Here is a 26,124-nt window from a genome sequence, read left to right as displayed (position 1 = left end):
TAAACAAGAAGGAGTGAATATCAAAGGAGGAAAATTACTTCTGTAGTGCTAACGAGGCCAATGCAATGAAGGTGGATGTTGCCCATTTCCTTCTTGTCAACTGTTGGGAATAGGCCACTTCCACTTTAATTGAATTGGCCTCATTAGCACTTACCCCCCACTTGGTAAGGCAACTCCCATCTTTTCATGTGCTGTAATATTTATACTGTCACTGTGTTTTTCACTCCATGCATCTGATGAAGTGGGTTTTAGCCCACAAAAGCTTATGCCCAAATAAATGTGTTAGTCTCTAAGGTGCCATAAGGACTCCTCGTAGTTTTTACAGTAAATTGGATTGCTCAAGTTCTTTTTAAACCTCTAGGTTTTGAGTCCATTCTAACGGCTACAGATAAAACAGAAAAGTTACTGGTAAATGCCACGCTCTCTTAGTAGCCAGAATAAGGCATGTTTACAGTACGAAACAAGTATTACAAATAAATCTTTGGGAAAGCAGCTGAAACTTTATGCAAAACAAACCAACCAACCATCTCAGTTCACTGAAGATTAGCAATATCACCTTCAATATCTCTATGGTATATAACTGAAGACAATCTTTTCATCATTAGAAATCTCAGAAGGCTGATCAATGGCACAGCAGAAATTGCAGTATATTAACTTTGAAATAGCAAAAGTTTCTTTTATCAGTCCATCAAATAAGGGTGCTGAAATTTTAAAGCATTCAAAAATTAATCCCATCTCTTTGTTTATGCACAATTTACACATGCAAATTTAAAACATTCCGTACACATGTATGTCGCGACAAAAGAGATCGTGGCTTCCATAATACAATAGTGATTAGGTTATAATATTGCATGAGTGCACTTAAACTAAGAGTCTTAAAAATTATCACTGAGTCATATTATAAAGCTTTGACCCAAACATTTTACTTTGCAGTAAGATGTAATCAAGCCTGCAGACACATTCACATAGGTAATCATAGTAACAAAAATATTCCAAATAGGGGTGTGACGTTGCACCCCATATTGCTTTATAGAAATATGCTTATGAGTGTAACTATGACATAACTGGAATATGTTTTATGCTAGATATGCCATGTAACATCTCTGCAAAGGTTATGATCTACCGAATATATTCATCCTATTTATATGCATGTATCATTTGTGTATTCAAAGTTATGAATATTGGCTATGTACTTGTTTGATTTTAAGTAGCCTCAGTGAAGCATTTGGTCAGCTTCTTGAGAAAAGACTATTCTCAGTAAGTGCCCAATCAAGAAATACTTAAACTGACAATGGATTTTGAGAGACGCCATGTGACGGGTTGAATCACAGAACCCCACTTGGGAGCTGCCACCTGATGTGCCAAGACTACTTCTGCCCCTGCTTTCCCTGCCAGCTCGGGACCCCAGCATCCTGTCTTGCTGAGCCAGACACGCCCGTCTGCTCCAACACAGGCGCAGGGTCTGAATTACTTGCCCCAAAGCTACAGACTTAACTGAAAGCAGCTTACTGAAGTGTTCTTGTCTTTAACACTCAGATGCTCAACTCCCAATGGGGTCTAAGTCCAAATAAATCCGTTTAATAAAGCTTATACAGGGTAAACTCATGATTTGTTCGCCTGCTATAACACTGATAGAGAGGTATGCACAGCTGTTTGCCCCCACCCCCCCACATTAATACCTACTCTGGGTTAATTAATAAGTAAAAAGTGATTTTATTAAATACAGAAAGTAAGATTTAAGTGGTTCTAAGTAGTAACAGACAGAACAAAGTGAATTAACCAAGTAAAATAAAATAAAACACGCCAGTCTATGACTAATCCAGGGGTCGGCAACCTTTCAGAAGTGGTGTGCCGAGTCTTCATTTATTCACTCTAATTTTAGGTTTCACGTGCCAGTAATACATTTTAACGTTTTTAGACGGTCTCTTTCTATAAATCTATATAACTAAACTATTGTTGTATGTAAAGTAAATAAGGTTTTTAAAATGTTTAAGAAGCTTCATTTAAAATTAAATTAAAATGCAGAGCCCCCCGGACCAGTAGCCAGGACCCAGGCAGTGTGAGTGCCACTGAAAATCAGCTTGCGTGCCGCCTTTGGCACGCGTGCCATAGGTTGCCTACCCCTGGTCTAATCCAACTGAATACAGATAAAATCCTCACCAGTTCCATAATGCTTCCTTTTACAGATTAAGCTCCTTTTAGTCTGGGTCCAGCAATCACTCACACCCCTTGCAGTCACTGTCCTTTGTTCCAGTTTCTTTCAGGTATCTTTGAGGGTGGCGAGGCTCTCTTTTTAGCCAGCTGAAGACAAAATGGAGGGGTCTCCCAAGGGCTTAAATAGACTCTCTCTTGTGGGTGGAACCTCCTCCCTCCTCTCGCCTATGCAAAGTCCAGCTCCAAGATGGAGTTCTGGAGTCACCTGGGCAAGTTACATGTTCATGCACGACTCACAGTTTTTACAGGCAGAAGCCATTGCCCACATGGTATCTTGAATGTCTCCAGGAAGACTTCTTATGTGGATTGGAGCATTCCAAGATGCATTGTTTCTTAAGTGCTTCCAGATTGGGCATTTAACTTTGCAAATTCCTTTCTCCAGGAACTGACCAAATGCTCTACTAAGGTTATGTAGAAATCAAGCCAGTACATGGCCAATATTCATAACTGAGTACAAAAATGATACATGCATACAAATAGGATTAATAGATTCAGTAGATCATAACCTTTACATAGATATGTTATATGGCATATGTAGCACAGAACATATTCTAGTTATGTCATATATATTCATAAGCATATTTCCATAAAGTCTTATGGGGGGCGCCATCACACACCAATCCACATCTGAGCTTTCATGGGAACATTTAAACTAGCATGTGGACAATGGCGTCGGCCTGTAGAGAACTGAGTCATGCATGGACATGTGACTTGCCCGTGTGACTCCAAAACTCCATCTTGTAGCTGTGATTCTACACAGGGGGAGAGAAGGGGTTTCCATCCACAAGAGAGACTATATAAGGCCCTGGGAAACCTCTCCATTTTGTCTTCAGCTGGCTCAAGTGATAGCCTCTCCACCCCCAAGGATACCCGAAAGACACTGAAACAAAGGACAGTAACTACAGGGGTGCAAGGGGATTGCTGAAGGAGTCTAGTCTGTCAAAGAAGCTTATTGGAACATCTCTGCGGGTGAGATTTACCTGCATTTAGTTTCCTACTGTATTAGGCTTAGACTTGCGTGTTTTATTTTATTTTGCTTGGTAACTTACTTCGTTCTGTCTATTACTTGAAACCACTTAAATCCTACTTTTTATATTTAATAAAATCACTTGACTTATTAATTCACCCAGAGCAAGTAATTAATTCCTGGGGGAGCAAACAGCTGTGCATCTCTCGCTATCATTGTTATAGCGGGCGAACAATTTATGAGTTTACCCTGTATAAGCTTTATACAGAGTAAAACAGATTTATTTGGAGTCTGGATCCCTTTGGGATTTGGGTGTTGGAGACAGGAGCACTTCTTACGCTGTTTTCAGTTAAGCCTGCAGCTTCTGGGGGACGTGGTTCAGACCTGGTCTGTGTTTATAGCAAGCTAGCGTGTCTGGCACAACCAGGTAAGGTACTGAAGTCCCAAGCTTCCAGGGAAAACGGGCTCAGAGGTAGTCCTAGCACATCAGGTGGCAGTTCCCAAGGGGGTTTTTGTGACCCAACCCGTCACGGGGAGGGGAGGAGGGGGCAGAAAATTTATTACTATATGAAGCTATTATTCTTTATTTGTATTGCAGTAGTGTTTCGAATCTAAGGTCCCATTGTGCTAGGCACTGAACAAAAGATAAGTTCTTCCAGGCATAGGCTAAGTGTAAAATGAGAGACAACAGGTGGATACAGACAGATGGGGAGCATGAGGAAGCAATGCAAATACTGATCAGCATGATAAAGAGTAGCCACCGTACACTAACCGCCTAACCACTGTCAAGTTTTTGTAATCCTCAGATGAGGAATGGTTTAAGGATGGAGTTAAAGGAAGACGGTGCAGTTGCTTTGTTGATGTTTATCGGGAGCCTCTTCCATGGGAGAGGGACAGCACTGGAGAAAGTGCAAAAGTGCTTGTTAGAAAGTTACAAATGGGCAATCAAGATGGACATTTTTCAAAATAGAGGAAGTATTTGACATCAATGAACTTAGATGAAGGGAAGAAGGGAGAGGAGAGGAGAGGCAGGGGAGTCAAGGATGGATGTTTTAGTATGGAAGAGACGAAGGTATTCTGGTATTGGGAGGGAAAGGTACCTGAGGGGAGGGGAGGAGATGGGATTGAGTCACTGGGATGGCAAAGGGAGAGCAGAAGAGAGCCAGTGACAGGAAGAAGGGGGGGGGGAGGTCACACTGGATTTGGTCTGTTATCTCTTTGTGAAAGTCTTAACATTTCTGAGAAGAGGGGTGGGAGAGCGGAAGCTGACAACACGTGTCTGCGGTGGGTACGGGATTCAATCTGGATGGAAAAGTAAAGCCACTTAGCTTGAAATGGTAGAACTGGAAAAGAGAATTAACTTGTAATGGAAGTAAGCATGGTCTGAATTTCCAGAGATACTCCACTGCACGAGAGTAGGAAGTGGATTGTGGGAGTGAACCAGGGTTGAGGATTAACAAGGCAGACCATGTAATGGGAGAGGAGCAGAGACATCAAGGGTGGAGGACACTGAAGCATGGAGAGAATCAGTCACTCAGGTCAATGGAAAAAAAAAAGAAGAGATGGCAGGGAGGAGAAGGCTGAGAGCAAAAGAGAAGTCTTCAGCATTGATGGACTGAGTCATAGAAGGGCCAGGTGACTGGGCGTGGGGGAAGGAGCAGATGGGCAATGCTAAAAGACGAACTGATGATCACAAAGGGGAACTCAGCGACAGAGAGATCAGTGCTTGGTAAAGACCAGGTCACATGAACAGCCATTTTGCTGAATAGGAAAATCGATCCAGGGTTGCAAGTTAAATTCATAGATTTCAAGGCAAGAAGGGACAACCGTTGCGATCATCTAGTCTGATCTCCTGTATAACATAGGTCACACACTTATAATTCCTAGGGCACATCTTTTAGAAAAACACCCAATCTTGATTTAAAATGTGTCACAGATGGAGAATCCACCATAACTAAGGCTACGTTTTAGTCATGGGTATTTTTAGTAAAAGTCATGGACAGGTCACGGGCAGTAAACAAAAATTCACAGCTCATGACCTGTCCATGACTTGTACGATATAACTCTAAATCTTGTGTGATCAGGGCTTGGGGAGTGTGGGGGTGTTGTGGGTGCTCAGGGTGGCGGGGGGGTTGGCGGGCTCACTACCCAGCTCCGCATGGCTCCCCGGAAGCGGCGACATGTCCCTCCCTCAGTTCCAAGGCAGAGGCACAGCCAGTGGGCTCACGCGCTGCTTCCGCCCTGAACGCCAGCTCCACAGCTCCCATTGTTCGGGAACCATGGGAGCCAGTGGGAGCCTGCAGGTGGAGGCAGCACACAGAGCCACCTGGCCACGCCTCTGCCTAGGAGCTGAGGGAGGGACATGTCATTGCTTCTGGGGAGGCCCCCCCCCCGAAGTAAGTGCTGCCTGGAGCCCTCACCCCCCACCCACGCCCAACCCCCAGTCCTGAACCCCCTCTCACACCGAAACTCCTGCTGCTGTGGGGAGGGGGGGGAAAGAGGGCGATGGCCCAAGACTGCCCCAGCAGCAGCCGGTGCGGCTGGCCCAAGGCTGCCCGAGCTGCTCAGGCAGCCCCCAGGCCAGCTGCTGCAGAAATCACTGAGGCCCCGGAAAGTCACGGAATCCGTGAATTCAGTGACCTCCGTGACAAACTTGCAGCTTTAACCATAACCCTTCTTAAGTTGTTCCAACCGTTAATTACTCACTGTTAAAAATGTACACCTTGTTTCCAGTCTGAATAACCAATGGACTGTATTATACGTTTCTCTACTAGATTAAAGAGCCCACTATCAAATATTTGTTCCCCAAGTAGGTAATTACAGACTGCAATCAAGTCACCCGTTAACCTTCTCTTTGTTAAGTTAAACATATAACGATTGAACTCCTTGAGTCTAAGCCATGTTTTTTTAATCCCTTACTCATTATCATGGCTCTTCTCTGAATGCTCTCCAATTTATCAACATCCTTCTGGAACTGCGGACACCAGAACTGGACACAGGATTCCAGTAGTGGTCGCACCAGTGCCAAATACAGAGGTAAAATAACTTCTCTACGCCTATTTGAGATTCCCCTATTTATGCGTCCACGCATTAGCCCTTTCAGCCACAGCCAAACATGGGAGCTCTCGTTCAATTATTTATCCAACACAACACCAAATCTTTTTCAGAGTTACTGCTTCACAGAATAGAGTCTCCCATTTTATAAGTATGAGGCTGTGAAGGACAGACAAGGATTAGAGCAATGTGATTCCAAGTTTATACGTTTCCATCTCAGCGACTGAATTAAAAACAAAAAACAAAACAAAAAACAAAACAAAAAAAACACTTACTGGTATAGCAGAAGAAATGAGGCATATGGGGAGGCTACCATAGTGGATTAGCACAAAATAACCCTGAGATTACAGAAATATTTTTCTGTGTGGGATTTATCTTTCATGTCTCATTAAACAATTTACAGAAGTGTCACTCCCTAATTTGCTGTCTACTATTTAATGTTGTCCTTTGCCCTCTCTTGAAAGTATCCATCACATGCAGGGCTATGCATCAGCTACCAGGAGGCTTGAGATGGGGTAGAGTTAGCACTAGTATGTTAAGAATTTAAAACTACAAGCTATCCTTAAATGACAGTGTAATTTAGAATCTAACCTTTTACTTATAAAACTCCCTCATGTTACAAGCATTAGAACACTTCATTAATCACCGCCTCACTCATGCTACTATAAACAAACTACTGCAAAATTTTACGCTAAGAAAAAGAGATATTCATGAAATGGAGAGGCAAGACAGATGTGTGGAAGATTCAGTGAGGTTACCCTTCAGCTAAACATGCACTCACTCAGGCAAGTTTTACTTTAACCAACTTCTCATCTAATGGTTTGTTCATGCTGATTTTGCAGAGAGATGCTCAAAGCCCACCTGTCACAGCTATCAATTTCCAAAAACTAAGCTAAAATAAATTTCCCAAGAAGATTAAAAAAAATCAGACTTTAATAGTCCTATTTGCTACTTATCCAATAGACATTTCCTTTTAAAGTGAGATTTATGCCCCTTTCCACTAGCACAGATCCAGTTGGAACCTGCCCAAGCTCATAAGCCACATTTTGACTGACTAGAAGGAGCTTTCATTCCATTCATTCCAAACGCTGACACCAGAAACTGAATTATTCTAAGGAAGCTAAAAGAAACTAATAAGACTTAATCACTGTGAGCCTGAGGAGGGACAAGGAGGAGTGGCAGCAGGCATACCCCTCCAGGAGGAAGAAATGCCTATACCAGCACCCTTTCAGCCCTTCAATATTGTATATGAGCAACACGCCATGCCCCACTGCAAGCAAACAAGCATTCAAATCCCCACTTACAATTAGATTAGAATAGTCTATAGGTAAGAAAAGAAAAACTTGCTCATAAAGTATGAATATTTGTTACTGAATGCACAAATAAATGCAGTGGTAGCTTATGTATTATTATGTCCTCTATAGGGGTAGATATGTCTCCTGAAGGCCAGAGGATCTCATTTTTCCCCACTTTACCCCTTCAACATGGAAGTCAGAGCCATCATTCTTTTAAGAACATAAGAACAGCCATACTAGGTCAGACCAAAGGTCCATCTAGCCCAATATCCTGCCTTCTGACAGTGATCCACCCATCACCCATTCCCAGCTTCTGGCAAACAGAGGCTAGGGACACCATCCCTACCGATTCTGGCTAATAGCCATTGATGGACCTGTCCTCCATGAACTTATCTAGTTCTTTTTTGAAAACTGTTATAGTCTTCACCTTCACAACATCCTCTGGCAAGGAGTTCCAAAGGCTGACTGCGCGCTGTGTGTTTTTGGCTAAAAAGAAGATGGGCACTAAAAGGAGACCTACCACTCAGTGTAAAATACAATATGTGCACTCACTATAAAGAATGTTTATTTTAGAGAAGTCAACAGGAGAACAAGTAGTTTACACTTGACATACTGGAAGAATAAAGAATGTCATGTACATATGTTTTAAACTTTAAACTGTATGAGGGCCCTAACTACTGCTAAGGCTGTTTTTCTAACATACTGTGAATAAATAAGCATCCAGTTCTCTGAAGGCAGGAAGGCACAATATAATTGAAATCAGATTCTTGGTTTCATTCAGGCCCATAAAAGGCAGAGGAGCTAAGGGCATCACCCTCCAGACCTAGAGGACACCAAATTGAAGGGAACAACAGCGCAGTTCTTCAGATCTAACTGATCACTCTGCACTGATATCTGCTTGGATCCATGGCTCCAACAGTATTTTCAGGACATCACCTCCAACCTCTGGAAACCATGCTTATTCCTTCCTTTCAGGGTAGCCAGCTGGGGAATGCAAGTATCTTCTAAACCCTCCGGTCTTACAGCTCGTTGGATCCAGGAGTGCTTCAACAAGGATCTTGGGTCTGATAGACCAGTAGTTTGAAACCTTTTTTCATTTGCAGACCCCTACAGAATTTTGAATGGAGGTGTGGATCGCTTTGGAAATCTTAGACATAGTCTGCAGATTCCCATGGGTCCATGGACCACAGGTTGAAAACTACTATTCTATGGTAACAAAAGCCTTTCGTGGACCCATTAGTCTACAGACCACAGATTGAAAACCACTGTGATAGACTATTTACGCTTAGAGTTCCTCAGCTCCAATACAGTCTAGATGCAGAGTGGGTCAGTTTGAGGTACTCTGCACCAAGAAGGAGAAAACATCCTTGGCCTGAGCCTTCAACACTTCATCCCACAGGAGAAGCAAGAGTCTGTTATTACTGGAGACAGGCCCAAGTAGTATAGCATATATACAGAGCAAACTCCTTGATCAGTGCCCTTCAAACATCTTATTTCTGCATTCAAAGCCCAATATTTTGTCTTGATCAGCCACAACCTCAACTACATCACATGGACACAGTCAAAATAGCAATATAGTCACCCTGCACAGACAAGCTTTACCCTTAAGACAGTACGTTCAACAGTGCCCAAGGAGCAAATTGTTGATCGCAGTCTTTATCCTGGCACTGTAGGTGATCTTTTAGATATTCTGGGCCCAGGTCATTGAGCACCCTGAAGATGAAAAACAAAACCTTGAACTTGATTCGATAGTCTAAGGGAAGCCAGTACAGAGAGCAGGTAAGTCTGATGTACTCGTGGTAGTCCATGTTGACAAGGAAGTACTGCTACAAATTCTGCACTACTTGGAGTTTCTTAAGATCTGGTGGCTTCATGCCCAGATCATGCTCATGCTTCACTCTCAGCATGAACATTAATTATTATTACATTGCTGATCATTTCTGCAGATTGTATGAAACAGACCAGATAGGAATTGAGAGAGAGTTGCTGCAAGGAGATAGGGAGGGAAGAGGGAGAGAAAAAGGAAAGGAGAATGAAGAAGAAAGAGAATGTGACAATAAAGTACTGAATAAACAATATCTAAAAGTTTATTTAATACATAACAGGCAGGTTCTCCCCCTTGATCTCTGTAGGAATTTCCTGGTGATATCAGTAGGCGATCACTGTGGATTGAGGGAATATCTGGTCCTAAATGTAAAACCAGGCCCACAGGGCATAAACATAGAATTTGGCCCTCTGCACAAAATGATTTTGATACCCCTGCCACAGACACTTGGATATAAATAAGATGATCAGTATGATGGGTCCAAGCAGGCTAGCCAAACCAATAATTGTTTATTCTAGTTTTAACAAAGTTTCTAAAATACACTATTAAAACTATCAACTAAAAATAAACAAGGCCCTAAGCTGGCTCTGACCTATTGCCTTCAGCAGAGGAAAGGAACCAAACACAGGCAGAGTAGCAGTCCTTTGTATACTTTTACACTAGTGTTTGGGTCTGCAAGGAATCCTATACATAGGCCAAGAGACCACTGCTTTCTAGATCATTCCAATCCCTATTGCCAAGTACACACACACACACACACGTCAAGAGCAAGAATGCATAGAGAGAATTCTCAAAGGACAAGCCAGATTTTTTTCCAGACTCCAGCAACACAGACATTAATTTTAACCAATAGTACCAGAAAACATAAGCAAAATCAACATCAGTTCAGAACCAGTGCCTTAATTTAGCACATCTTTGTAAGAGTGATGTGCTTGCACTACTAAAAGTTGCTAGCACTCAGTAAAAAAAAAAAAAAAAACAAAAAAAAAACACTGTGTTTATAGCTAATAGACCCTGCCCTACACTAGAAAATTACTTTGGAATTAGTACATCGTTCAGGGGTGCCATACCCCTGCGTGATGTAATTATACTGACCTAACCAGTGTGGACAGCGCTATGTCACAGCAGGAGAGCTTCTCCCACCAACACAGAACAGAATCATAGAATATCAGGGTTGGAAGGTACCTCTGGAGGTCATCTAGTCTAACCCCCTGCTCAAAGCAGGACCAATCCCCAGATAGATTTTTACCCCAGTTCCCTTGATGGCCCCCTCAAGATTGAACTCACAACCCTCAGTTTAGCAGGTCAATGCTCAAACCACTGAGCTATCCCTCCCCCCATAGCTACTGCCTCTCTCAGATGTGGAGCTATGCTGACAGAAGTGCTCTCTCCCGTCAGCACAGAGTCTTCACCAGACATGGTGCAGCTGCACTGATGTAGTGCTTCTAGTGTAGATGAGCCCCAAGTGTTGCTTTAAGAAATTAAAAATTGGCATTTCAGCAGACAACTTAATGTGATTTTTGTAAGTGCAAACTAAACTGAAGAGCTTGAAAGCAGCCCCATACCTGATATTATATGCCTGTTCTTACACTTAACTGCTGTCAAGTATCAGGGGGTAGCCGTGTTAGTCTGTATCTTCAAAAACAACAAGGAGTCTGGTGGCACCTTAAAGACTAACAGATTTATTTGGGCATAAGCTTTCGTGAGTAAAAACCTCACTTCTTCGGACGCACTTAACTGCTGCTGTCCTTCCTTTTAGTGTACTAAAAGTGTCAGACACTAGTACAACTGAACAGCAACTAAACTGGATTTCAAATACCAATTTAATATTAAGGTGGTTTAGTATGACTTTACCATTTTTGTACCAAAAAAGGATAATGCTAGCTCAAAGTTGGCCTGTAATTGAAATAACCCAAAGGGTTTTAAGCTGATCCTTTTAGCCAACATAGTGGGAATTTACACCCCATGTGCCCTACAAGGAAACATTTAAAATGTAGAATTGTATTACAGATACACCACTGAGCAACTGGAAACACCCTTTATAAACAAGGTCTGAACTCAAGTAGTGGCTAGGAGCAACAAAACAAACGTAAAGTAGCACTCCATGAAGAGCACCACCACCCTCTCCCTCCCCCTCCCGGACATCACTTTATTCAGAATCTGTCACCTCTCTGAAGCTAATGTATGCTATCACCATGAGAGACATGAGGTGCTATGATTACTTTCTTTCTGACAAGGGGGAAAGTAGTAGTCCATCACAACAGGACAAGTAGTTCATCACTGAGTAGTACATAGTGTAGTTGTAAACATGTCAGTCCAAAGATATGAGAGAGATAAGGTGGGTGAAGTAATATATGTCGTCATAGGACAAGAGGGGTTTAGTGTGTTACAGATTGCTGTAAACAAGCCATAAATCCATTGTCTCTCTTCAGTCCATTCTTTTTGGTGTTTAGCATAGTTATGAAATTAAGCTCCCAGCTCATCTCTTGAACGTGTTGTGCAGGTTTCCATTCCTCAAAGAAAACACTTCCACAGTTGTGCAGGTTAACAGATCATTCTACCTTGAATAGTCCCATACAATATGTGCGAACTCTGTATGCTAAACGAGCTGTTCCACCTTACATTTTGCTGTGATACTGGGAGAACCTTTCCCAGACCTGAAGAGCTCTGTGTAGCTCAAAAGCTTGTCTCTCTCGCCAACAGAAGTTGGTCCAATAAAACATATTACCTCACCCACCTTGCATCACTGAGGCCATGTCTACACTAGCAAGCTTACAGTGTCACAGCTGTACCGATGTAGCTGCTCTGCAGGGCCACCCGGGGGGGGGGGGAAGTGGGGCAATTTGCCCCAGGCCCCACAGCGGCCCCCATGAGAATATAGCTCTGGTCAAGTGAAAAATTCTATAGTATTGCAACTTTTTTTTTATGGAAGGGGCCCCCAAAATTGCTTTGCCCCAGGCCCCCTGAATCCTCTGGGCAGCCCTGCTGCTCTGTGCCGACGGGAGAGAGCTCTCCTGTTGACATAATAAAGCCACCTCAAAGAGCAGCGGTAGCTATGTTGGCAGGAGAAACTTTCCTGCCAACATAGGACTGTGCACACTACCGCTTATGCCAGCGAAATTTATGCCCCTCAGGGAGGTGTTTTTTCACACCCCTGAGCGACATAAATTTTGCCAACATAAGTGGTAGTGTAGACATGGCCTGTGTACAGCATTTTGACTCTACTTAGAAGCTAGAACTAGGTGGTGATTAAGTTTGGATCAGGACATGCCCCACCACCCAAAAAACTTTGAAGTTTAAACTCTTCTGCATACTCTGCCATTTTGACACTGACTACCGTGCTGTTGATAACACTGGCTTATGGAATATTGGACTCACTTCCATCTTCAGTTACCAAAAAGCAATAGATGACCCAACTTTAAACTCGCACTCCACCACAAAACCTTAACAGCTACCTTGTACACTTGTATCAATATATTAGCTAATTTGAAGGTCACACAAACCATTCACATGGAAAGTGAATCTATCTTAACATTCCTGATGTCACCAGTCTGGTTTTGCATAAAGTGTGAGTTTGATGAAGCTAAGATGTATATCGCTTTCAGTATCTGTTGGAGATTAAAATGAATGCCTTATGGAGCGCATTACGAACACTGCATGTAACATGAAAGCAGCAAGGAATACAGTATAGTTTTCTCTTATTTACATGTTTTCATGTTTTTGGACTGGTGGGCTGTCTCCGGATGCAACATTTGCTGTCACTAAATGAAGTTTTTGTCTGTTAACTTCCTAGTCTGTTTATACAGGGCTGGCAGACCTAGGTGGGTAGCTAGAGGAGTTGCACCTGCCTGAGAATTAGAGGAAGAAACTGGCTGCTGAGGCTGCTCCGGGGCGGACTGACCAGATGAATGTTATACTGTCACTGCAAAATACAGCAGGTTACCCACTTGATGCATTTTTTTCCATCTAGTCTGACAGTGTTGCCTAGTGGAGTTTCTCCTTCAAGATGTTACTCGTGGGGGAATTCTGCACCAAAATAATAAAAATTCTGCGCACATTTTAAAATTCTGCAGATTTTATTTATCAAAATAACATTACATAATCATGCTAGTTTCAATTATTTTGGTAATTTATTTCAAAATGCCTGTCAGCAAGTATGTCTGTAACAATAGAGAGAGACAAAAATTCCCCCAGGAGCAGAGTTAAAGAAACCCCATGACAACCCAGTTTCCTGTTTCTCTGCCCCCTCCCAGAGTCCAGCTGGGGGTGGGGGGGCCAGACACCCATAATCCCTATACCCGAACCCATTACTTAAGCCTAAAATGTCTACCAAATAATTTACTAACAAAGTAATGAGACAATCTCTGCTAAAGTGACATTCATTTGAATTAAGGTGGCTGTGATTATGTTGGTTTCTTTGCAATTGTTTAAAGTACAAAAATCCACCAAAATTAAAAAAAAAAAAAAAAAAAACATGCAAATATACCTGATCAAGAGACCGAACTGCACATGTGAACTCTCTGGAATAAGTATTAATCTAAAATGTTGGAGAAATGAATGACTGATGGATTTTAAGTAGAACATAAAAACAGTAAATTCAGTATTAAGGGGTTCAAACACAGCCTAAGTTAGAAGTAACTAGAAGTGAACATCCAGTAGCTGCTTGATGGGCTAAGTGAAATGACTGTTTCAATACGTAATGTCCACATCACAAAAATATCATACATTGGAATTCTGATTGGCTCACAACCCAATAACCAAGAAGTGAAATGACATGGAGTCTAAACTAGTACCAGTTTTACACATACAGCTAATTCACATATTAAAAAGCTGAACAGTGCAGTGCATTTGTCTTTCTCCCACTGAAGACATCCTTTGGGAAATGTCCTTGTATGCACGGAAGCTGATATGGCTGCCATTCCACCCACATCTGGCATTCTTGGGATCTAAATCGAGCACAACCTGCCTGCGTTAACCAGTGACCCTGAACAGAAATAATCCCGGCAGAAGCCAGAATTACGGCAGAGTGGAACCAGTCCAAATATAAGCTCTGAACAAACCATTTCAAGTTAGTGAAAGTGTAACCAGACGGAATGGAAAAACTATTCCCAATTTGAGATAAGTATATGCCACAAGCACAAAGACAACTCTACTGTCATCTAAATACCCTTCTACAAAGACTACAAGGAGCTACACACAGCAACTGGAAGGATCCTGCAACTTCCATAACTTGCCACTGGATCGTCTTGAGAGCTCAGTTAGAGTTGATCACACCATTAACTTAGCTATATGGCTGTTGATCTCACTGCTGGAGGAATCAGACAAAGTATAAGAGCCAGAGAAGAAGCTATCACTCCTTAGTTTATGATAAAGGATATTTACAGGACCAAAGGAAAAATTGTGTTTAATGTATAAAATATTAAAACTAAATATTTAATACATATTTTCTCTATGTTCAGTATTACCTAAATTAGTGTTCTTACTGTGGCCATATTAAATACAGACCACAAAATACTTGTCAGTCTGAGATACTCATCTGTAATATTTATAATGAATATTTTACTTGTTTTGTACATTGAGAAAATTAAGCACTTTCAATGTAATAGATAAATCGGTGCTCTTCAGTCTATATTAGCAGGAGTCTATGTTAGTATTACATACAAAAAACTACATAAAACATGTAGATTGTGAAGTCAAGCACTTAAAAATTAGGAAATGCCAGATTTAAGGCTGCCTGTGCAATATATATTAATTCTGCCTCCATATGCATCCATCCTCTCTGTGCTTTCGTTAAGTGTGATGAAGTTAATGCCTATCTTTTTGTGTTATATGCTTTATGCTTATAAGTTCAAAATACTTATGCTTCCAGGCGGAACTTTTCATTGCAAGTGCTCATAACGCAAATAATAGCGTGTGTGATTCACCACCTATGGTGATTTCCGGATGCCTCAACCATGGTTTCCCTAACATGCCGGTGGTTTGGGTGACAGGTGTCGGCATTGACCTCAGAATCTGCGAGCCCAGGGCGACTACTGCCAGCAGCGGTAAGGGAGGGGTGGGCTTCCTGTGTTCTCTCATGGCCGCAAACACCCCTCCTCCTGGAGCCACCTCGGACAAAGACCGCAATTTGGGAGGCTTAACACTGGTCCCTGGTCTCAAAGCACCATTCATGTTGCTGAGGGGAAGAGACATTGTCCACCTGCGCTCCCGACACTGGTTTCCCACAAGGTGCATCCTAAGTTCCCTGTAAGCTGCACAGCAGCCTATTTAGTGGCGTGCAGACGCTCAGGGAACCAGCCCGGGGACCTGCTGCAGCCAGGGGAGAGGCGCCCCTCCCCAGGCCCCAACCTAGCCTGGCTTCCAACCTGCCACAGGCAGGGCAGCTCCCCGGCCCTAACTATGCTGCAGCCTGGATCCAGTCGCGACTGGGGCAGCTGCAGGCCTGGATCTGGCCCGGGGGCGGCCACAGGCCGAGACCCAGCCAGCCCCAGACCCAGACGCGGCGCCCCTCCCGGATCTGCTGGGGCTGGGGAAGGGACGCTTATCCTGTGGCCCCAGCCCCGGAGCTGCTGCAGCAGGGAGAGGCACCTCTCCCCCCCAGCCAAGGTGCTGCTGTGGGGAGAGAGAGCTGGAGGGGGTGGGGGGGTGGGGGTGGGGGGGGAGTCCTCTCTCCCCACCGTAGTCCCGGAGCACCCTCCTGCACCCCAAACTCCTCATCCCAGGCCCCACCCCAGAGCCCACACCTCCAACTGAAGCCCTCCCCCCAACCCTCTGCCCCAGCCCTGAGCCCATCCCCAGCCCCACCCCAGCGCCCGCACCCCCAGCCCTCGCACCTCTGCACTCCAGCCCTCTGCCCCAGCCCTGAGCCGCCTCCCACACTCCGAACCCCTTGGCCCCACCACATGAATTTTGTTATGTGCACTGATATGAAGTTGATGTGTCACACATTACCTCCACATTGGTGCACAAAACAAAATTCATTCCACACATGGATGGGAAAAATTAGAGGGAATACTGGTTGCAGCACAAGGCCTGTCACCCATGCCTCTAGGCCATACTCACCATAGCTGGAACAGCAAACCGGTTCATTGAATAGCTAGGGATTCTGATTATGTTCTGGCTTGTACTTGAGTGTAATATGGGGAGGGATTTTTAAATAGCAACCTTGTACTAGACTCTGGGCATGCACTGACAATGGTTACCTTGTGCTTTGCATGCCTTACAGTGGAAAGCTTGGCCTTCAGCACATCCTCCACACTGGCGGACAGGCTGCCACAGATTAGAAGATTGAAAAAGAGACTGCATGATGACATGTTCAACAAGATAACGAACACCTCCGGGACAGCTGATACAGAGCTCAGAGCCTGGAGGATTTCATTTTCTGGAAAACTGGCCAGAGAGAGCAGGAGAGCATCCCAAGAGCACAAATGTACCACGCAGGATGAGATGCTGCAGATTATGAAGGACCAGACAGACATGTTGAGGTATCTGGTTGAACTTCAAGAAAAACTGCTTGCTAGACTCCCTCTGCAGGCCCCGCAGAATGGCCTGCAAACATCACCCTATTCCCAATCCCCTTCCCCAAAGCGTTCCTGGAAGTGGGGGGGGGGTGGGGGGGAGGGGAATGCAGTATCCCTTCCACTCAACATCAGAGGAGGGTACTAAAAACAAAGCCATTTGAAGACCTTTGATGGACAAATCTTCTGTGCTTTCTCAGGAAAGCTGACTTGGTTTCTCCCCTCCCAATTTTATCATATCATTTGCCCCAGGTTAAATTATTTTCTTGTTCTTTCAGTTTCTTCATATTTGTGCAATAAAAGTCAATGTTTGAAGAATGAAAAACTCTATTTATTCCAAGCATGAGGTTTTTGGTGGGAGTGGGAGGTACAGGGAAACCGATGCAACAGAGGGGATGGTATGGGAAGGCACAATGCAACAAATGGTACACATTACTGTGGCTCATTACTGAACCGGGTTTTCAAAGCCTCCCGGAGACACAGAGCTCCTCGCTGGGCTCGTTTTATTGCCCTAGTATCTGGCTGCTCAAAATTAGCTGCCAATCTGTCCACCTTCATGCCTCCACTCTTACGGAAACTTCTCTCCCTCTGACTCACAGATATTATGGAGCACACAGCAGGCAGAGAGAACAAAGGGGATATAGCTTTCACTGAGGTCTAACCTAATAAGCAAACTGCTTAGTATGTTAGACCTAGTAAATGTCCAAAGGCATATTCCACCACCATTCTGCACTTACTCAGCCTCTTGTTGAACCACACCTTACTGCTTTCCGGGTGGCCAGTGTATGGCTTCATGAGCCATGGGAGCAAGGGGTAGACTGGGTCTCCCAGGCTCGCTATAGGCATTTCAACACCATCAATGGTTATTTTGTGATCTAGAAAGAAAGTCCCAGATTGTAGCTTTCGTAACAGACCTGTGTTCCTAAAGATGTGTGCATCATGCACCTTTCCTGACCATCCCACACTGATGTCAGTGAAATGCTCCCTGTGATCCACCAGTGCTTACAACACAATTGGAAAGTATTCCTTTCGGTACAGTACTCTTTGGCAAAGTGGTCTGGTGCCAAGATAGGAATGTGTGAGATATCTATCGCCCCACCGCAGTTAGGGAACCCCATCACAGCAAAACCATCCATCCACTATGTTCTGCACTTTGCCCAGAGTCACTACCTTTCTTAGAAGTAGTCAATTAATGGCCCTGCACACTTGGATCACAACAGCTCCCATGATGGATTTACCAACTCCGAATTGATTCCCCCTCCGAATTGATTCCCCACTGACCTGTACCAGTCTGGCATTGCAAGCTTACACAGAGCAATTGCCCCTCGCATCTCCACTGTCAGAGCAGGTCTCATTTTAGTACTGCTGCGTGTCAGATCTGGGGAAAGCTCTGCACAAAGTTCCTGGAAAGTGGCCTTCTGCATTTGAAAGTTCTGCAGCCACTGCTCATCATCCCATAGCTGCATAACAATGCAATCCCACCAGTCAGTGCTTGTTTCCCGGGACCAGAAATGGCACGCCACCATGTTCAGCTGCTGCACGACTACCAGCAGCAACCAGGAATTGTTTCATTCTATGGCCTGCGGCAGGACTGCTTGAATGACATTGCGAAGTTCCACATAGCGGTTCCTGTCTCGGCTCTGGAAATACGGCAGGATAAGGCGTGAGGTGTTTGTAATGCTCACAACAAGAGTGCATAGCTGAGTGGGGGTCCAGGGTTCTCGGGCACTGGCATACACACAGCTAAGCCAGGCTTTCGAAAAAAGGTGTGAAAAAGTATGGGTTGTTTGCCATTGATATCAGAGGGAGGGAGGGAGGAAGGAAACTGCATCACGGGAGTTCAAAGCCATGTTCTCATTCCCCCCACACAACAATGTTTTGGACCCATGAGGCATTGCAAGCCCTTCCCAAAAACCCCAGCGGCTAGTTGCATTGTGGGAAAGCTATCCAAGGTGCACCGCTCTATACATAATGCAAGTGCTGCTAGTAAAGATGCATTGCACTGACACAATGACTGCGGTGTGAACATGACCAACCAACTTAACTACTGCAGCAGCTGGATGTCAAATTAAGTCGACCTAACTTTGTAGTGAAGACATGCCCATAGTCTCTGCCACTCTTACCCAGAGGAAAATTCCTTCCCAACCCCAAACATGACAATCAGTTAGACCATGAGCATGTGGGCAAGACCCAGCAGCCAGATACCTGGAAAAGAATTCTCTGTAGAAACTCAGATCCCTCCCCATCTAGCATTCCATCACTGTATTATTTGATACCGTATTATAACATATAATTTTATTAATGGGTAAATAGAGATAAGAGGCGTTGATTATTTTTTAAGACACTATGTAGAAAATTAAAAGTTATCTATAGTACTGTATAACAGACTCCTACATTCTGAGGAATTGTCATTGCCAAGTGACCACAAATAGTACTACAAATACTTCGGACATTGTCTATTTTAAATAGAAATGCAATCGGTGAGAAATATATTTACTCATTAACAAAGTTAGGGTATTTGTTCTATATTAAATAAAGTAACACATTTATATTTACTTAACATACCAGCTGAAAATGGCCTAGTAGACAGAGCACTGGACAGGGTCTCAGGATATCTGGATTTCTATTCCCAGCTCTGCTACTGACTTTCTGGGTGACCTTCAGCAAACCACTTCACCTCTCCTTTACCTCGTTTGTGAAGCGCTTTGAAACACTATTATCTAACCACCTTTATTTTGTCATCTTTAGCCTCTTATTTGCTTTAAATTCTATTCTTTTCTAATAAAAGTTATAAATTAATTTTTTCTCCAGTCTGTATTTTAGCCAAGGAACAGAGATTGGATCTCAAGAATTATGAGAAACTTAGCAGAGATAATACCTTAATTAAAATTACTTAACCTCAACGTGTTTTATAATGTTTCTTTCTCAGAGATCATGTATTAAAGACTATGACACATACAAATTTATGGTTGCAAGGGCAAACTCAAATCTGACATTTCCTAACTTTTGAGTGCTGGATTTTGCAATTAAATAAAGTTCTTTTAATACAGTTTTTGTATGCAAATTCTAGGACTTTTTTAAAGTAAAAAATAAATATTATGTATAATTGTAACCCCCAGTGTTCACAAGGTTGGAACTCTGAACCTTCAGCATGACATCACAGACAGCTACCACTTGTGCTCCAGAGCTTACTATGTTAGCTGACAAAGCAGGTGGGTTGTAGGTGCATATGGAGCGCTACCGTGTCCCAGGGTCCAGAAGGGAAGGCTAAAATGGTTGTTGTCTCTGGAGCTTGCAGGTTAGCTCCAGAGACAACAACCAGGTCAGAAGCAAATCTCCCTCAAACTGATGGGAAGGGGTAAGGTGCATTCCTACCATGATGCTGTCTCCGGACTCCATTCAGGGGCTCTCTTTCATATCACCTTCTTGTTAGGTGTGACAAATCTGAAATGTCTCCCACTAGCCCCCTGGCTACCAAAAGGACTCTCTCTAACTTCCACATATTCTCTTCCTGACAGTCCAAGAGGGTCTTTGCTACTCTGCTCCTCCCATAGTCTCATTTTGGGTCCTCCTCTACTCCAATAAACCCAGTGCTTCTGCAGTTTCTTAGTTTAATTCTGTTATTGCTTGGGAAAGCTGACATTGATCGGGTTCACTGCTGCCAGCAGGAGTCTTAACAGCTGTATTAACATCAAAGGTCCTGTCGATTCAATCTGCTGCTGCTTGAGGGAAGTTGTGAGCAGCAACAAATGTGAGTTTAATACCAGCAAGCGGAGGACTTTAGTTTGATAATATTTACCCACAGAAAGGCAGTGGTGTGTAACAGTTGGGACTACTAGCTCGGGAGTCAGGAATTTCCTTGTTTTAATCATGGCTCTGACACTGGCTTACTGTGACTATGAGCAAGTCATAAATGCTCTCCACCTCCGTCCCTGCCATCTGCAGAATGGGATCATCTCTACCTACCATACAGGATTGTTAAAAAGTAGGTTGCATTTGCAAAGGCGAAGGCAACCATAGAAAGTTCAATTCCCAAACCCAGAGATAAAAACAAACGTAGGTTCAATGCATTGGCCAAGACAGCGAAGTGCCATGACACACGGTCTACACACTCCAGACCGTGCACTTGCCCAGACGGTTTTATTTTTACACTGTAGCCTACAGACACGGGGGCTGCTCCTGGGCCAGCAGCAGGCGAATGAAACTGAGGGGAGCGAGGTGGGACTTGACCCGACCAATGTGACTCAGCGCCGTTGCCGGGAAGGGCCATGCGAGGCGGGGAGCCGCTGTCACCTCGGGACCGACTGCAGCCCCCGGTTACAGCGGGAGCCAGGGGCGGCGCGGGGCGGCGCGGGGGGGCGGCCCAGAGGCGCTTCGGACCCGGGGCGGGCGGTGATGCGCGGGGCAGCCTGGCCTCCCCCCCGCCCGGGAACAACACAGCGCGGGCGGGAGACCCACGGGCCGGGCCGGGCCGTCCCACCAGCTCCCCCCCGGGGGGCCCGGCAGCCGGGGGGGGGGGCTGGGGAGCCGGGGCCCGGCCGCTCCCCCCAGCGCCCCGGCCCGCCCCACTCACCGCAGCCGCAGGTTGGCCATGAACTCGGGCATGGAGACCGAGTCCAGCAGCACGAAGTCCGCCTTGCCGAACGCCAGGCTCTCCAGCTCCGCCATGGCGCCGGGGGCTCTGCCGGCCTGCGCGGCTGCCGAGTGTCGCCTCAGCCCCGCCGAGCGCCCGCCCCGCCCCGCCCCGCCTCACCTGGGGCGCGCGGAGCCCGCCAGGAGCGGGCGGGGCCTGCCCGGGGTGGAGCCGGGCGCGCGACCCCGCCCCGCCTTCTCCGCCAAGGGCCGGCAGCGCCCCCTGCCGGCCGCGGCTTGGCCCCGGCTCCGGCGCTCCCGGGCCTGGGCACCTGGCCAGCGCCCCACACTGGATCCTCGGGGGACCCACATTGCGGGGCTGGATCCCACAGCCCCGAGGGAACCCCATCCCCTGGGCCCCACCCTGGGGGACTCGATCCCGGGGACCCCATCCCCAGCACCCTGCATTGGGGGGCTGGATCCCACAGCCCTGGGTGACCCCATCCCCAGCACCCTGCATTGGGGGGGCTGGATCCCACAGCCCTGGGTGACCCCATCCCCAGGGCTCGCATTGGGGGGGCTGGATCCCACAGCCCTGGGTGACCCCATCCCCAGGGCTCACATTGGGGGGGCTGGATCCCACAGCCCTGGGTGACCCCAACGCCAGGTCTCACATTGGGGTGCTGGTTCCTGCAACCCCCAGGTGATCCCATCCCCAGCACTCCACACTTGGGGGGGGGAGCTGGATCTTGCAGCCCCAGGGGGTCCCCATTCCCTGCACCCCACACTGAGGGTCTGGATCCCACAGCCCCCAGATGACCCCATCCCCAGGGCCCACATTGGGGAGGCTGGATCCCACAGCCCTGGGTGACCCCATCCCCAGCATCCTGCATTGGGAAGCTGGATCCCACAGCCCTGGGGGAACCCCACTCTCAGGTTACACATTGGCGTGCTGGATCCCACAGCCCCAGGAGACCCCATCCCCAGAACCCTGCATTGGGGGCTGGATCCCACATCCCCGTGGGACCCCATCCCCAGGGCCCCACAGTGGGGTGTTGGATCCCACAGCCTTGGAGGACCCCATCCCCAGCATTTTGGGGAGACATGGTTTTCTATGCTTGGAAACTCTCCCAAGCCTGCAAAGACTTATTTACCTACTTAAGATTATTCACGAGTAGTCCCATTGACTTCAGTGTGACTACTCATGTTAAAAATTAAACGTGTGTAAATCTGATATTGGCACTACGGTCTCTTTAATTGAAATCAGGGTCTTCAAGATGGAATGTAATCTGCAGGTGAAGTCAATGAGTCACTAGACCTGAAACCTCTCTCATTGGTGTCTGTAGATGTAGTTAGTCTCTGGAGTTTTATTATAAATAGTACAGTTGCATAGGTAGTTTGGTAGTAGTACTAGTTCTACTTTTACATTACAGTGGCTATGGGCCTTTCAGGTAAGGAGTGGTAGTTGTGCACAATGTCCTATTTGCAATTATTTGATGGTTTTTATATGTGGTATCTGAGTGTCTTCCCAGAGTGCATTCAGTAATGTGACTAGTATTTGTTATCTCATTAAATACTTTTTTTTTATAATTCATCCCACAGATTAAGGTATTAACTAGATATTGAAATATCTAAAAATACTAAATTAAGAGCTGTAGTCCACGAAAGCTTATGCTCTAATAAATTTGTTAGTCTCTAAGGTGCCACAAGTGCTCCTGTTCTTCTTTTTGTGGATACAGACTAACACGGCTGCTACTCTGAAACCTTAAATTAAGAGCTAAATTACTTGGTTTAAGCTTGTCTTGCTTCTAGGGAGTGTTCTTCTCTCCCAGCTGTACAGTCTGCACTCTGAGAAGGATAGAGATGTTTTGCGCTAGTCTGTCCATATACAACAAGCTTGTAAATTCCATTCTTCCTTTTTGTGTTGTCTGCCTTAATAGCAGAGATGCAGCTTTCTTCAGTTCCCTTTCTAAGGAAGAAGATAGACTATGCCAGGGGAGATCCTCTGTGTCTCCGGCTCTACAGTAGCAAGAGAAAGGAGGGTTACTCTAACTACATATATAAAGTCCTAAAGCAAGTAAGTCCTAGTTCTACAAGAGCTTAAATATGAACATGTTATCTTTGAGCCTAGATTGAGAACTCAAGGGGGAGGGAGAGCTCTGCCTGCCCCACACTTCTTGAAAAGTACTGCTGGCCTACATAAGCTATTCTTAATGCTGTGTGGATGAGACTTGTTTAGAGCAGGTTTAGCTAACATTTTTATCTTTTCTTTAACAAGTTGCAGGAGCCTTATCTACACTAGGACTCCAAATTCAGTTTATGGTGAAAGTCTTAAATTGCTGTGGTGTAAGCAAGGTTTTTGTGCTAGAACTTCTTCTGACTTAAAAATAAATCTGTTCTGACTCCTGTCTGGGGTACTGATCATATAAATTTATGCCCCTGACTATGGTTGCTTAGGAAGAGAGCCTCTTAACTGCTAAGTAGCAGCCAACTGGAGAAATGTAGGTGTGACTTTCATGTTTGCCTGACTGTGTTAATTATCCTACCTATGACACACCTGAATCTTCACCCTTGTGTCTAGGCCATAGGTCACTGGCTTGTGTGTGTGGATTTGATGTTGCTCAGCAACGCCTATCTACTTCTGGAGGCACCCAATCTCCACCTGGGAGTAGAGAGGACACTTTTATTGCTTGGTCTCTTTTTACTCGGCTGCTCAGAGGGCAGGGAGGCTCTGAAAATGCCTTCTGCTCTAGATGGTAAAACACCCGGGACCAGCCCTTTTAATGACTCCTGTTCAGTATAAAGTACCTACAGTCTCATTTATAGTGAGTCCTGTACAACCTTGTTGTAGGCTGCTGTCCTGATAGACCACTCTAAGACCAGGCTGGTACTTGCACATTTAGACTCTGCTCCTCCCCATTTTGTTAAGCAACTTGGGCTGGGATTTGGTTAAATACTACCAGGCTTCTGGAGTGGTAACTTAAGCTTTGATGTGTTACTACAGTGAGGACTCTCCACAATGTAGGAGATAGACAAGTGCAGCTGTGGGTAACAAGCATGGGTTAGACATTTCATTGCCTGCACAGCAGTTAGCCAGACTAATATAATGGCATCCCCTGCTTTGGGGAGGGAAGGGGGAGAATTTGAGAGGTTTGACTGACTCTAAGTTGAGAACACCAGTTTTGGTGGGTTACCTGAACTACTTGACTAGTCTGACATGCTTTTTGGCTCCTTCAAGAGCTGCTTCATTAAAGATGAATAGAGGTTGCTTAACTTTGCCTCTTACCCTTCCAGACCAAGGAAATCAAACTTAAACCTCACACCTTAACTATCTGTTTCCTGGTCTAATGCCTCCCATGCAACCCTAACTCTACCCATGTGGAACAGGCACGGGAAATGCAACAAACCCTTACCCATAGTTTAGAAAACATTCCACTTTCTGTGTGCTCAGCATAGCAGGCTGTGAGACTTGCAACTACAATGCCCCAAGATCCCTGCTTATGGGCTGTCATGTGGGAGGTCAGACTGTGACTTCAGTGGTCCCCCCTGGCTACTAAAAGCTAGGAAGGTTCTTGACACTTGTTTCCCTGACAGTGCTGATGTGTGTCTTGGAGAGTTGTAGTGCTATGATCTTGAGGGCAGTGACAGGAGGTGGGAGAATGGCAGCGTGTGGTGTAGGCTTTCATGAGCTTAAGTCTTGGTTTTGCATTCTGGACGGATATAAGCCAGTGGTAAGCAACCTTAATTCACCTGTACGAAAGCTCTTTGAACTCCTGGCTTCTATGCATTAACAGAGTCCCTGATCTAACAATTAGATAGGCTGCTTTAGGACTAGTGGTGTGTTGCTGAACTTTACACTAAATTAGTGCACTTCTAAGCAAGTGACTTGACATTAATGCTCCTTCTCTGGCAGACTCATCAAGTCTCAGGGGTTTCCTGCTGGATTGCTGATGTCATAAATTCTCTGGATAAACCACAGTTGTTTGGGAAAGTTGCATTAGAGGCTGCCAGGTTGTCTCTCTACAACAAGAGAAGCCTCATTACCTGCAGGGAGGTCCATGCTGCAATGAAGTTAGTGCTTCTGCATGAGCTCTCCAAGCAAGATAGGTGTGAGACCATCAAAGCTGTGACTAAGTCCACTGGCTGTAAATGAACTCTTATTGATATGTAATGGTTTTAATGCTTGTGAAGGTTTAATGTATAATAAAGTACTTGTAACTATTGCTGCTTTGTGAGGATCAGTTACTGAAATGCCTCTTTAGTTGAGGCAGGAAGCATCCTAGCACACACACACACACACCCCCTCTGGATTGGTGCTCTGGTTGTAAAGTACAGGAGGCTCTAAGTCATGCAAGTCATAGGGCTCCTTCTCGCCTGAACCAACAGAGGCTGCAGAGGTGTCATGTACACCTTCTGTCTCTCTGCAGGTATCTGTTGCTGGTATGCTAACTAAAGCAGTGCAGCTCTTGTGGCCACTTGTGCTCCACTGTCCAGGAGGAAGTGGCTTTGATAGTGGGGTGCTGGGGTAGGCCAGCCCCTTGCCATTCAAGCAGCCTAAATAGTGAGGAAGTATCTTCAACTACCACAGTTTGACAGTGGCTCTAAACCGAGTGTAGGACCTGGGGGGGGGGAGTGAGTCAGCAGAGGGAAGGGGAAACTTGAGTCCCACTTGATGTCTAG

The 26,124-nt window shown here is 45.3% G+C and overlaps 2 protein-coding genes across 5 annotated transcripts in view; one reads left to right on the top strand and one right to left on the bottom strand.

The window, feature by feature from the left end:
- MYO1D (myosin ID) overlaps window positions 1-21,592 on the bottom strand; it is a 373,562-nt gene extending 351,970 nt beyond the window's left edge. Inside the window, exon 1 of the mRNA XM_054014216.1 lies at window positions 21,446-21,592. Coding sequence (XP_053870191.1) covers window positions 21,446-21,540 — 95 coding nt within the window. The 5' untranslated portion in view covers window positions 21,541-21,592. The remainder of the gene's footprint in view (window positions 1-21,445) is intronic.
- Window positions 21,038-25,667, top strand: LOC128829075 (histone H2B). 4 transcript variants are annotated; one of them, XR_008443285.1, is made up of 3 exons: window positions 21,038-21,188; window positions 23,385-23,521; window positions 25,358-25,667. XR_008443285.1 is itself a non-coding variant. In XM_054014219.1 (3 exons), exons 1-3 carry the CDS (start codon window positions 22,883-22,885, stop codon window positions 25,595-25,597), a joined length of 387 nt encoding a protein of 128 aa, XP_053870194.1. In that variant the 5' UTR covers window positions 22,450-22,882; the 3' UTR covers window positions 25,598-25,667. The 4 variants fall into 4 exon arrangements, 2 of the variants coding, with proteins under 2 accessions (XP_053870194.1, XP_053870193.1); XR_008443286.1 differs by having other exon boundaries at window positions 21,046-21,090; XM_054014219.1 differs by lacking the exon at window positions 21,038-21,188 and adding an exon at window positions 22,450-22,895 and having other exon boundaries at window positions 23,388-23,521.
- Window positions 25,668-26,124: the final 457 nt, after the last annotated feature.

This window comes from Malaclemys terrapin, chromosome 25, assembly GCF_027887155.1.
Source record: "Malaclemys terrapin pileata isolate rMalTer1 chromosome 25, rMalTer1.hap1, whole genome shotgun sequence".
Lineage (NCBI taxonomy): Eukaryota > Metazoa > Chordata > Testudines > Emydidae > Malaclemys > Malaclemys terrapin.
Note: the sequence above shows the minus strand (reverse complement) of the source record. Positions and strands in the feature narration are given on the sequence as shown.

Excerpts from the sequence above, each read along its gene's own strand:
- LOC128829075 (XM_054014218.1), top strand. Across the intron at positions 23,522-25,357 it reads TATATAAAGTCCTAAAGCAA|ACTCATCAAGTCTCAGGGGT; the intron begins GTAAGTCCTAGT and ends CTTCTCTGGCAG.